We start from the raw sequence: 12,463 nt of genomic DNA, 5'->3' as shown, positions 1-12,463 counted from the left end.
TTTAAAACTTTCCTTAGGTCAAACACAAATCAGTGATGTCTCACTGCAACCTGCTGGAGTAGTTATAGGCAAACCACACCCTGTTACAGTTACAACCTCTCTTCCTCCAGTGCCACCAAAGCCAACAATTCAGACAAAGAAACCAAACATAGCTGTAATAGAGATGAGATCAGAGAAAAAGGATCCACCTCAACTGTCCGTACAAGTATGTATCAAGAGTGATGACTTTTCTGTTTATACATAAATGCTAACTACAGACATAATTACATCCATCAGCAAGTTACTTTGACATTGTAGATGCTTTTCTGTAAGCATTAGAAGTTTATGGCATGGAGTGAGCAAAAGGTGGTTGTTATTTGCTGATATTTTTGTTCATACTTTAACAGTATTTTTTATTATTTAACCAAAATAGAATAATAATTTCTCCTGCAAGTCAGCAATGCATGTTATTTGTAAAATAGTCCTGTGTCATATAATATCCCATGCTTTCTTGTTTTTTAAAGGAAATTTTCAAGCCAGAACAAACTTGAAATAATAAATGTATTAATATAAATATCACTTTTCTTGGCTGAATGCTTTAGTCTTTAAGATTTCTGTTTCAAGTATGGTATTAGTCCCAAGAATTTCACTCCTGATTAATCAACCACTGAAGTCCTTCTAGTTTTTATTACATAAATCTATTGTCAAGGAAGTAAATGTTTCTTTACGTGTTGAGTAATTTGAATTCAGATTGTTGAGAATATTCACACTCCTACATACACCTTTTAGATATAAATCATTCATGGAACTCGAAGTTAAACAGAAACAGAGTATGTGGTTCATTCCTTTCCTATGTCACTGTATGGCACTCACATACCTTTTTGTATTATTTCACTCAGTTAGTTCTTAATTGTTTAAGGTAACTTTTTCTTTTTCCCCAGAGACTTAAACTAGTGTTTAAAACTTCATGCATTGTGCACCTGTTCTTCAAAAAAAATTTTTTTTTGATGCTGTAGTGGACATGCCTCTATTACAAGCTATGTTATTCAACAGTCATCCCTTTATTTTACCATGCCAGATGTATGACAAAATAAAGACAGTGACCAATCTACACAGTGACTTATAAGCAAACATAATGTAAATGCAAGTAAAACACACAGTCTAACTAATTCATATGAATAGAATTAGGGCATCTATTGTGTAAATAGTTATGGATATATTTATATGCAACACAAAGTATCAGGGAGTTAGCAGCCTACTATAGTTAAAAATCAAGATGTTAACCTGAGTGATTAGAGAACAGAAGAAATCAGGCTCTGGAAGAAGAGAAGAGAGTATTTATCAGGGGTTACTTTTTGTGTATTGTAGTATTCTGTTTTTAGAATCAGGTTATTAGCAGATGCAGGTATGAGAAAAGAGGATTTGTGAAGAATGTAGTGACTCAATAGCAAGTAAAAGAAGAGAATGTACAAAGTTTGGTGATAGTAGCTGAACTGAAACATAGATTTTTCAGATTGGATCTTTTTTTTCTTTTTTTTTTTCCTATTTTAGGTATTACCAAACGTAGATATTGACAGTATTTCAAGTGGCAGTGTGAGTTTAAACCATGAACTTCCAGGCTCAGAAATGGCACTTCCTCCTGTCAGTACTGTAATACAGGTATTGATTGGTCTAAATGAATTGAAATCTGTTAAAAATAAGAAAATTGTGTAAATTATGTTGAATTACTACCAAGTTATTCCTATTTGGTTCCAGAAAAAAGTGGAATAGTTATACTGAAGAATTTTTAATATGAGGTATTTGTTTGAGCAAATGAAAATTTAAAGTAAGACCCTATTATTCCAAGAATAAGCAAGCACTGTAGCAAAACCCTAAGAAAAACAGTATTTCTCTGTCTTATTGAGAATTATAATCCCTTATTGGCCCACATCATGTTTTGTCTTATTTATATCGGCTTCAGGGTGTTGGCATGAGGACTGAAAATGTTCTTCATTCCTCTGTCTGTTCCTTATCTGTGTTTGAGTGGTGGGTGGTATGTGTGTGTAGCCTGTTGCATGAGGGTAAATGATACAAAGTGTCTGGGCTACAGAGCTGGCTGGTCCTCTCTATGCTCTTCCTATACACCTTTTCAATAGCATTTTTTGACCTAATCTAGGTATTACAGAAGATTTTTGTTTGAACAGAAATACTGAATGCTGCCTGCTGAATGATCAGGTTGTAAACTAGGGCACGTGTTTACAGGGTGGCATGTTGTTGGGCACTGGACTTTTTGTCTCATACACTGCACAGACTGAACAGTGAGAATTGAGTTAGGGCACAGTGATAGAATGATTATATTTGTATAGTTAGTGTGCTTTTGGTTTTCACTGCGTGTCAGCTGCCTTTCTGACTTCATGAGTTAGGCCCTCTGGAGTCCCGTAGTCAAGGTGTTCACTGAATAAGATAGAGACCGCGGACTAAAAGAGTGAGCTATTAAATGATACTGTAGAATGTAAACACAAGTAAATGGCTTAAGACATTTCTAGGTTCTTGGGTGCTACCTTTGGCAAAGTTTTGTCATACTAATTTTTATTTTAATAATGGTTATATTGCCCTAGAACTTCTGGTGGTGAAATACTCTGTTAGATGCAGTGTGAGTAGTTGTCACTCTACAAGAAACACTTTTAGTAAACTCTGTTTATGCTATGCAAAGAAATTTCTCCTAACTTTTAAGATACATAAAGCATTTTTCCTGAATTGCAATTGTATTCTTGGCATGAAGTTTTTCTGTTAATGCTTGTTTTGTTTTGTTTTTTTGTTGTTTTTTTTCCCCCATATGAGAAATCTAACAATTTCAATTTGTCTTTTTAAGACTCCAGAAGATGTACATAATGAGGAAGAAGACATAAAGTATCCTGGAACTAACTTCGTTGACACTGCTGATATTATGCAGGTAATTATATTGATTAATGAATTCTGGATAGCCTTTACCCAAAGTGATTGTTTTCCAAGTCACTAAGTCATGCTGTGGCAGTACAGCAGCATGTGTGTTTGCAATAATAAAGCCATCATAAAGTTCATTTTTGCCTTTCACGCTGGACTGTAATTCTAAGTTATATGGGAAAGTTGTATTTTTGTCTGTATCTTGAGAGTAAATAAAGTAAGAAACCCTTATATTCTCATCTAAGGGAAGAAAGGAAGAAGATGGATATAACTATTTAAGAAATCAGTTTATGAAATAACAGAAAAATATCTTGAAACATTAAATTTTTCTTATATATGAGTAAGAGTTACTCATCTCTCTCTCTCTCTCTCTCTCTCTTTTTTTTTCTGTTTTTCTCCTGGATTGCTTTTATCTTTTATTTTTGGCAATGGGATATATTTTAACCATAATACCAAAAAAATGTTCCAAGTGAAATACATGTTTGGCCTATGACCATGTAGACAAAATTCTTAAAAATGTGCAAGACAAACACTGTGTGAAAGCATAAAATCAACTTTTGGAGTGGCGAGAGTATTTAAGACATCAAAAGGAAGCCTCTTTTATAGCAATATCTTCGTTTCAGGTGCATCATAAAATGTTACATGGGAAAATACGTTATTTTCCCCCCTCACCTCTCCTTTTTTTTTCCCATGAAAAGTTAATTCTATTAGAGCTGAATAGGGTAAATATTTGTGTGTAGTGATTATATATATATATATATATGTATATCTATATATATATATGTATATATATATTTCTTTTGAAATTTCAAAAAGGCTTTAGGACCTTGGCCCAGGCATTTTCTTTTTCTAGGATTTGCTTTACCTTTCATGCAAGGAGACACATATTCAAAAGTTACTTTGGAATTTGAAATACTAATTGATAGGGATTGCTAAATCCCAAAGCCTGACAGAGGTGAGACTGTCACTGCTCCGTTTCCCGGCCCAGCCAGTAGCAAGGCTGAGCATGCACACACACAAGCACATGTAAGCAGTACACACACACATACATATACATATATACATACACATATGACTGACTGCACCGGTCAGCACAGAGAGAAAGACTCAGTGCTCACACAAACAGCAACGATAGCCTTGTCCTGTTCCCCTTGATGGCAGTTCAGGATGAAGGTCCATTAGTGGGAAATATACCCCGCCCCGTATCCATGTGTACTTTTGTGTGTGTATGTGTAATATATATTTACACACACACACACAAACAACATTTTTATATACATATATATATATTTATATATCTCTCTGTGTGTATATATATACATACATATACATATATATAGTGTGTGTGTGTGTGTATGCATGCATTTGCCACAGACTGTACCCTCCAGGATCCCTCCAGTAACTGGCCCTAGATACTCAGTTTGCCCAGTAACTGATCCTTGGATCCTCTGTCTTCAGTTGTCCAGAGATGGCACATATACACACGCTAACAAGTTTTTCAGTCAACCCCTAGGCCTTGTGGTCTCTCCAGAAGTAGGCCTGGACTTTCTGGTTCCTATGGTAGCCGACTTTTCCAGCTATCTGATTCTCAAGAGATGTACATATATCCAGCCTAGACTTAAGAGCACTTTGATACTTGGCTCCCAAGCCATGTATCTGTTGGCTCTTCCATCTTGATATTCACTAGAGAGCACATTACCCTCCAGCTCTAGTTGCTGACAACATGGATATGGCCCATATGACTTATGGCCTGACTCCAGCTGTTTGCGCTTTGATTTTCTTATACATACATGTACACAGAATAGAGAGTCCTAGTTAGGAAAATAGTCAAAAATGGAGTTTAATAACTGCACTAATCAGGCACATGACATGATCAGACAAGTGTACCGACTGGCTGCTTGTTTACAAGCAACAACAATTATTTTATTCCCTTATCCATTTTCCCATGCTTTGTTCCTTCCCAAGCCACCTTGATCCCTTCCTTTCCCCACCTTTGGTTCCTCCCCTAACCATGCCGTAGTAAGTTTTGTATAATCCCCAAATGCACTTTGCTGCATGCCGTAATAACGGGGTAACCCCACTCAGCCTGGAGAGCATTTCCATTTGCTCTTCTTGATAGGCTGCGCGGCTGGGAATGGGACTGGTCACTCTCCTGTGATAGTTCTGGGAGCAGCCAGGGCAACAGGCTGCTCTTTCCTCTGGTGGGGTTGTTTGGGTTCCCGCACCTGTCCTTTTTCCTCTGTGCCCCTTTGTGTTTGTGAATTAGATACTCTTTATTTCAGAATAGAAGGGTTCACATATGGAACAAAGTGAAAAGGTCATTACTAGCTTTAACTTACAGACTTGTTTGTGGGTTTGCATGTGGGTGTACATATGTGAGTTTTAGATTCTTTCTGAACAGAAGAGATCTCGTAATACCGACCCTCTCATGGATCCTGTCTTACTCCAGAGCGAACAACTTGCTCAGTTAACATGAGCTTGGAATGGACTTTACTCAGTCTGGTCTCCGTCTCTCATGAGCACTACCTGAGCGCTTTTGACAAACTTAGACTTTATTTAAGAGTAGATAGACTTTTGTCCTCTCTATTACTTTGTAAACATGCCCTAATTGCAGGATAGGGACTTATTTCTCAGAATTTCAGCTTCCATTTTGAAACAGCTATGTATTTACATGTTGTTGAATACTACCCTAATATATATAACTTAGAGATATCAGAGTAAACGTATCTTCTTCAAGATGACTTTCCTATAAATGCTCTTTGGGGCACTAGGAATATATATATATTTTTTTTAACGTATATAGCTCTTCAGACTAAAGATCACAGGTAGCATCTGTAATACAGCCAGACTTTACTTGTGCAAATTGGTTTAGAAATCTTTGTCAAAAAGAAATCTATGTCTAAGGTTTGGATGGCTTTAATAAAAGGCCATACATATGCATGTTCAGTAATGGAACAAAATTAATCTGTACCACCTGATCATTTCAAATGCATTGTAATTATTTGCATGTGATTTTGGGAAATGAACAGAATTTCAGCTTGATACTGTTTAAAGTACAACGATTAATATTCCAACCATATCTGAAAGACTTTCTAATACATGCATTATTTTGATCGGGAGTCATGATAGATATTTTCAAAAGTCTCCAAGGACGTAACATGCAGAATTGAGTGCATATTATTCAGGACTGGCTACAAGGTGATATATATGCAAGTTCAAGCTGTATAATTAAGTATTCTATTATATTATTTTTAAAAATTTATCTGAGGTAATATGTCATCCCCAAATGAATGTAATTTTCAGATATTTTTTTCAGTTTGTGCACTGTTAAGTGTAAAATATTTTATGCGTAATCTAGAAATGCAAGAAAGTTTGCAAAAGCTTGTCAGAAGTTACTAATTATACACAACATTTATTGCATGTACTTGGTTTATTTAATCCAGATGTTTGCTTTTTGCATACTTTCAGAAAAGATTATATTAAATAGGAGACGTCAAAGAAAATTTATGGAGTAACACAATCAGAAGAAACTGCATAATGAAACAGTGGACAAAGACACCTTTACGTTTGCTGTCAGAATGAATTATGGTTATGAATGCATATATCCTAACAAAATTAATTGTTTATCAGCTCGCAAGTCATCCAGTGACATTTTGAGCATAACTTTACAGTCTTATTTCTGAATGAATGAATAGAATAGTTTAGTGATCTTTGTTGCCCAGATATGCATATTCTGTTTTGCCTGCTTTGTGAATTACATCTTTTCTTTGGAAAATTATTACTATTTAAAGATCCCGAAAGATTACCTTTCCTCCCCCAAACAAAATAGCTATTCACTCTACTGCCCGTCATGGAGCTGTCTGACTTCTTCCAGCTTTAGCATTGTATTAACCTGGGAGAGAAGCATTAATAACGGGTTGGGGAAGGGGAGAGGAAGCTCTTACTGTTTTTTTGTTTGTTTGTTTGTTTTTTCTTTCTTTTCTTTCCATTTTTAATGATTTGTTCTTTTATGCATAAGAAGTACTTAGGGTTTTTATTTTATCAATTAAAAGTAAATTTAATTTATGTAAAGAAAAAAAGACTTGCTCCTGCCAATCCGTAGGAGATCAATCTCAGTAAATGTAGATTTGCGGTGAGCTTTCTTATGCAACAGCACATGCTCTCATGGTAATTTTGAGCTCATTTCTTTAACTCTTTTTGACCTGCCTAATTTTCTTCTTATAGAATTATATTACTATTGGAAATGTTTTAAGTTTAATTTTTGAATGAAGGATACAGGTTCTTACCCATCAGGAGACATTTCTAAAGTGTTATAGTGTGATATGAAGGAGGGTTGGTGACTGTGCTTTTGGGGACTGAATGCTGGGTGTGCACTCAGGAGGAAAAAGGGAGGAGGATGACATCTCTGGAAACTGTCAAACATTGTTAATGTGCGCAGAATAACTTTTGTGACTTTTTGGAATAGCACATTAAAGTTAGATTCAAAGTGTCTCTGGGGATCTTGTGAATTAATTGCCAAGAAATTCCTTCTATGTTTTCAGCAACTGAGGTTAGTGAAAGAGTTAAAGTACACATGTAGATTATTAATGTCTATGCTTCAATGATGATATATTTATTAGAGTTTTAACTGACTGCACGCTCATTATAACTTTGGGGACTTTTCAGACTAAAGACACTTTAAAATGAAAGCTTAATTTCAAACCCTCCTCCCCAACAAATGACTACAGTAAGATTCTTAAGCTTTCTCGTTTTTAAAAAAGGCATGTTTCTGAGATACATATTTCAAGAAACCTCAATTATGTCACAAGTAAATTTTTCAAGTATTAGAATTACCATTGGCTCCCTGCCCTATGCTGTACAGGCAGGAAACATGAGCCAAATCCTGTTTCACTTAGCAGTTCCTATACTCTTATACCTCTGCAGATTTATGATTTGCTAGGTTTAGAACTGTGTCTATTAACTACAACATAATAAGAAGGGAGAATATGGTTTGTGTGCTGTGACACATCTATAACTGTTTCCCAAAGAAAAAAATCTAAAGGTTGCCTCAATGACATTATTTTACAAAAATGTACCGTAATTTAATTTACTTTTTATTTATTAGGATCAGGAAGAGGAGAGTGATGAAATTCCAGAATTCTTTGAGCCTCTTCTGGAGCTTAACGGACAATTTAAAGTTGCCTCTCCAAAATACAGTGGTCCTTTGTTTCCTCCAGTGGCTTCTGCTCCTCAGCAGTCTTCTGATGTTTTGGATGAACTGATTCAAAGGAGAGAGACTATAGAAAATAGGTTAATACATTGGTGAGTTGCAGTGTGATTGACAGTTATGAAATAGAATGAGTATAAATATGGAAGAAGGAATGAATCCATAAGAATCAACTTCCATTTCTTCTTTACCCCTCCCCTTCCTTTTCACCTTTCCTTTGAGCTTCCACTTAATTTTACCTGTTTTTTTTCCTTTGCGTCAAGAATGCTCTGTTACATACATTTAGGCATCTTGGTGCTTGCTGATAGGAATAAAAATTTTATTTTGCTAGGGTGGAACAAGAGATAATGGCAGAAATTATCAGTGGGATGTACCCAGTTCAGAAAGAAGTAGTACCCAGTATAACCACATTGGAAAGTGAAGACAGTGAGACTGTAACCTCTGATATTGGTAAGTAGGAGTTACTGTTTACAGCTGCTGTTTCCCCTCAAAGTGGTTGATGAATTATCTCAAAATCTAGTCTAATTTTAAAAAGTTGCATTGGTAGCTGTTGCCTGAGCCTAACTATAGATAATGCAAACCACTGAAACTCTTATACACAAAAATACATGTTTTAATTTATGTTGAGGCAGAGCACATGTTAAAAAGTTCATTAAAGTAAATAATTTAAAACAGAAAAGATGAACAGAACACATCACTCTGGCAAATCAACTTCTGTTCATTGGCCATGTAAATCAGATTTTGACTGTGTGGTATTTTGCTACACCTAAAACTTTTGTTTTTCTTTCTCCATGGTAATAGATCTGTCAAAAGTTATCTCCCTTATAAAAGTATAAGAGCAAAGGAACTAAATGTATTTCTCGTATCATGTCACTACCCTTCACTGGCTGCTTTTATGGTCTGAATAGCTTCTTTACTGTAGTTTCTCTATCTGTAAAGTACAAAAGAGTAGTGCTGCAGATTTTTTTTTTTTTAATTTAAATTTAAATTTTTTAAAAAGTGAGACTGGGATGTGTACTTTGTGTTTCTTCATTTTCAGTCGAGGTTGCAGGTGGTGGAGGATTTCAGCTCTTTATCAATGCTGGTGTGCCAGTGAACTCAGAACTGATCAGTCAGTTTGTGAATGAAGCTCTCAGTGAGACAATTGCTACCATGCTGGGTAACAGGCAGGCTCAGAAAGCAGTTCCCGCTACAGACATTGTTCCAAGTACAACGATTATGCTGGTAAGAGTCTGTTTTATGTAGGATTTCCTGCTGAAGTTCTAAGGGATAAGTCCTTGATAGCATGGCAGTTCAAATATGTGCAGTATGAAAATGTCAGAGAAAGACTGGAGAACTGAATGAACCCAATTTGTATCTTTTGCTTATTCTTTATTATACCCCTGCAGGCAACAAGATTAAACTTACTTCACTCATAACAAGGGAATTTCTTTGTATTCCCTTCAACGTGCTTTTTTTGTTATTTATTTATTTATTTTTAAGGCTGAGCACTGAACTGATTTCTAAGAAAAAGACTTAGTCCTGGATTTCATGTTGTCAGAAGACAACTATGTGATTTTCAAAAAGGGTAGCTATGTTACGTTCTTGCAAAGTTGCAAGAGTAAAAACTAGAGTTTTATTTGAGAACAGTATTATTTTTGGCCCTACAGGTTGGTAGACATTTTGTAATATTTGTAAAGATAAATGTTAATTCGTTCTGTGTTTTGAATCCAGTGGTTTTCAGCAAATGCTTAAATGATTAGAGCCTCCTGTAAGACAGAACAATTTCCTCTGTTCATTTTCATAATCAATTGACAACTGTCTCTTATTCTGATAACAACGTGACTCTGCTGCAGTCCAGTGTTCTGTGTTGTGTAATGTCTTTGAGACAAATATGTAAAAGGCTGTGCCCAGAAATCTGACTATTTAAGGGTTTGGTGAAAGTCAGAGCAATTATTCTAACCCGCTACTGTGCACATACACTGAAACACCACCTAGTGCAAGCTGTAAATGAGATTATTCTGCAGGCAAACAGAGGTGTTTTACTGCTGTAGAATTGGTACAGCCATCCTGCAGCTAAAAGGTCTTCCCCACCCCATTTTACATATTAAGGGGGATGTGATGTTAAGGAGGGCTGTTTCTTCAGAGCTTGTTCTTGTCATACTAAGAAACTCTCTGCTAATTATCATTCTAAATTTATTCATAGCCCTTTTAAGACTCCCTTTTCTTGTACTTTCATTGTCCTTAAGCTGTAATGGTTGTTTTCTCTGTTCTATTTATTCATTTGTGTACTTGTTGAGATTAGATGTGTCCTTAGCTTTTGTTTGACTAGCTAAAATAAAGCAAGCATGTGTATGCATACCAATCGTCAGCTCTTCCTGTTGGGCCCTACTTTTATGTTTTCCAGTTTAGATTGTCTTGACAGTGGAGTTAGTCATGCAGTTGTGTGTACTGCTAATTGGGTTAGCATGTTCCACTTCCTGTATGGGTCATTAATAAAAATCAACAGTCTGACTTATTCTGAGGAACTAGCATGAAATGTGCCGTTAGCATTTACGTTGTTTTCTTTATGGAATGTCAGCAAACAGGCTGGAAAAATTCCGAAGAGATTGTTTAGTCCATCCTATTCCCCTATAGTAGGCTGAATGAGACCATGATATTTTATTGTCAAGTTTATCTTCATCATTGGTTTTTGCTCAAGAGCATATTGACTGTTTTCATGCCTGTTTTAGTGCTTCGCTGTCCTGGCTATTGCCTTGTTCATAATCTTTTCTTTTAGCTGATTCTCCTAAAAGTATTACACAGACTCCATTTTGTCCACGTCAGGGAATACTTTCGTACTTAGCGTTAAAATGCTTTATTGAATGAGGCATTTATTAAATAAAGCATCAAAAGTTTATTAAAATCCATGTAATATTTATTGTTTTTTGAACTTATTTATTTTGTCCAAGGCAATCCATTTAGCCTAGTGCAATTTTGTATTTAGATAGAGGATTTACAGCCATGAAGCATGTATCTAAGTAACAGTTGTTCTTATTTTGTGATATTCTGCCTGTTTCTCTCTTTTTCTTCCCCCTGCCCTGACTACCTATGGATATACTTGGAAGATACAAGATTTGCATTAAGGTAATAATTATGGTTATGATTCCCTCAGGAATCTCTTGTGCCTACTCCATTGCCGACACCTGAGGCCACACCGCCTCAAACACCACCTTCAGAGAAAGAACTGCCTCCGGCCAAAACTCCAGCATCTTCTCCATCTATTACAGAAATAAGTGGCGATGTTCATGAACAAGAGAAAATGAAAGAAACAGGTAGTAAAAATAATAATTGAACTTGAGAAAGGGCAAATATGCTTTAATCTGCTGCTTTTAATTTTCTTCTTCAAAGACATGTTCTCTCTCAGGATAAACACTCTTGAGGCTATGATTCAAGTAGGGGCTTATGTGGTATAAAAATTATGAGCTAATTTGTATAAAAAGCAAACATCTATTTGATAATAGTTCTATTATCAAATTTAATGCACATTGCTACAGTCTGTGTGATTCCACCTTGACATTCTTTTTCACATCAAGAAAAAGTAAGTCCTTTACTGCTTCCTGTGTTCCTAATGTTAATTAAACCAAATTTACATTCCCTAAGTAAAGCAGCTTGGTTTTTAAAGGTCAGGACAGTCTCCCTTATTACAGGCAGTAAAGAGCTGGGGTGTTTCTAGCTCCTCCAAATGCTAACATTATGCTATAAAGAGTCTAGTTTTAATCAAGTCTCATCTCCGTAACTATCAAAAAAAAATATTTTTTTGGCAAGCTATATAAGTGCTTAGTGGAACTGTAAGGCTCTCTGTGTCTGAGAATTACTTCCTGCTTTCCTTTCTAATCTGAAATTTGGCTTCACAGATGCTGGATTTGAGAATCCAGCTTCCACTAGGCGTGTTCGCACACCTGTGGTTACCCCTGTCAATACACCACCTAGAGTAATTACACCAAGCCCTCCTGCCTCAGAAGGGATCTCTGATGCTGCCAAAATGGGAAATCCAAAGCTTCCAAACCCGTGGGATGATGCAGAACTCCCTCTGGAAGAGGAGAAACCCAGTCCTTTAAATGAAGAACCATTCCATCCCAGAGCTGTGTGAGTTTGACAGTCTGCATGACTTTCTCATTTCTTAATAAATAAATATGTATACCCTTTCTACACTTATCTTCAGAAAGTAAGTAGAGGGAAGTGCTTAATGTGTGTGTCAGGAGGCATTGTGATAAGTTAAGATTCTTTTTTAGAATTGCTTGATTTATATTTTGGGGAGAAATATGCAATTAGGACCTTTCACAGAATTTATCATTGTTCTGCTGACCATTGTTCGTAGTAAACTGGTACTGTAAA

At 35.9% G+C, this 12,463-nt stretch overlaps 1 protein-coding gene across 2 annotated transcripts in view; it reads left to right on the top strand.

Moving 5' to 3' along the window:
* Positions 1-12,463, top strand: part of KIAA0586 (KIAA0586 ortholog) — a 72,218-nt gene that overhangs the window by 22,793 nt on the left and 36,962 nt on the right. For both annotated transcript variants that reach the window (XM_062577435.1, XM_062577434.1), the window contains exons 18-25: positions 18-205; positions 1,531-1,638; positions 2,831-2,911; positions 8,006-8,202; positions 8,439-8,557; positions 9,147-9,331; positions 11,241-11,400; positions 11,983-12,214. In XM_062577435.1, coding sequence (XP_062433419.1) covers positions 18-205; positions 1,531-1,638; positions 2,831-2,911; positions 8,006-8,202; positions 8,439-8,557; positions 9,147-9,331; positions 11,241-11,400; positions 11,983-12,214 — 1,270 coding nt within the window. The remainder of the gene's footprint in view (positions 1-17; positions 206-1,530; positions 1,639-2,830; positions 2,912-8,005; positions 8,203-8,438; positions 8,558-9,146; positions 9,332-11,240; positions 11,401-11,982; positions 12,215-12,463) is intronic.

Source organism: Rhea pennata, chromosome 5, assembly GCF_028389875.1.
Source record: "Rhea pennata isolate bPtePen1 chromosome 5, bPtePen1.pri, whole genome shotgun sequence".
In the NCBI taxonomy this organism is placed as follows: Eukaryota; Metazoa; Chordata; class Aves; order Rheiformes; family Rheidae; genus Rhea; species Rhea pennata.
The sequence above is the reverse complement of the archived record's forward strand: the minus strand, read 5'-3'. Positions and strand labels throughout refer to the sequence as shown.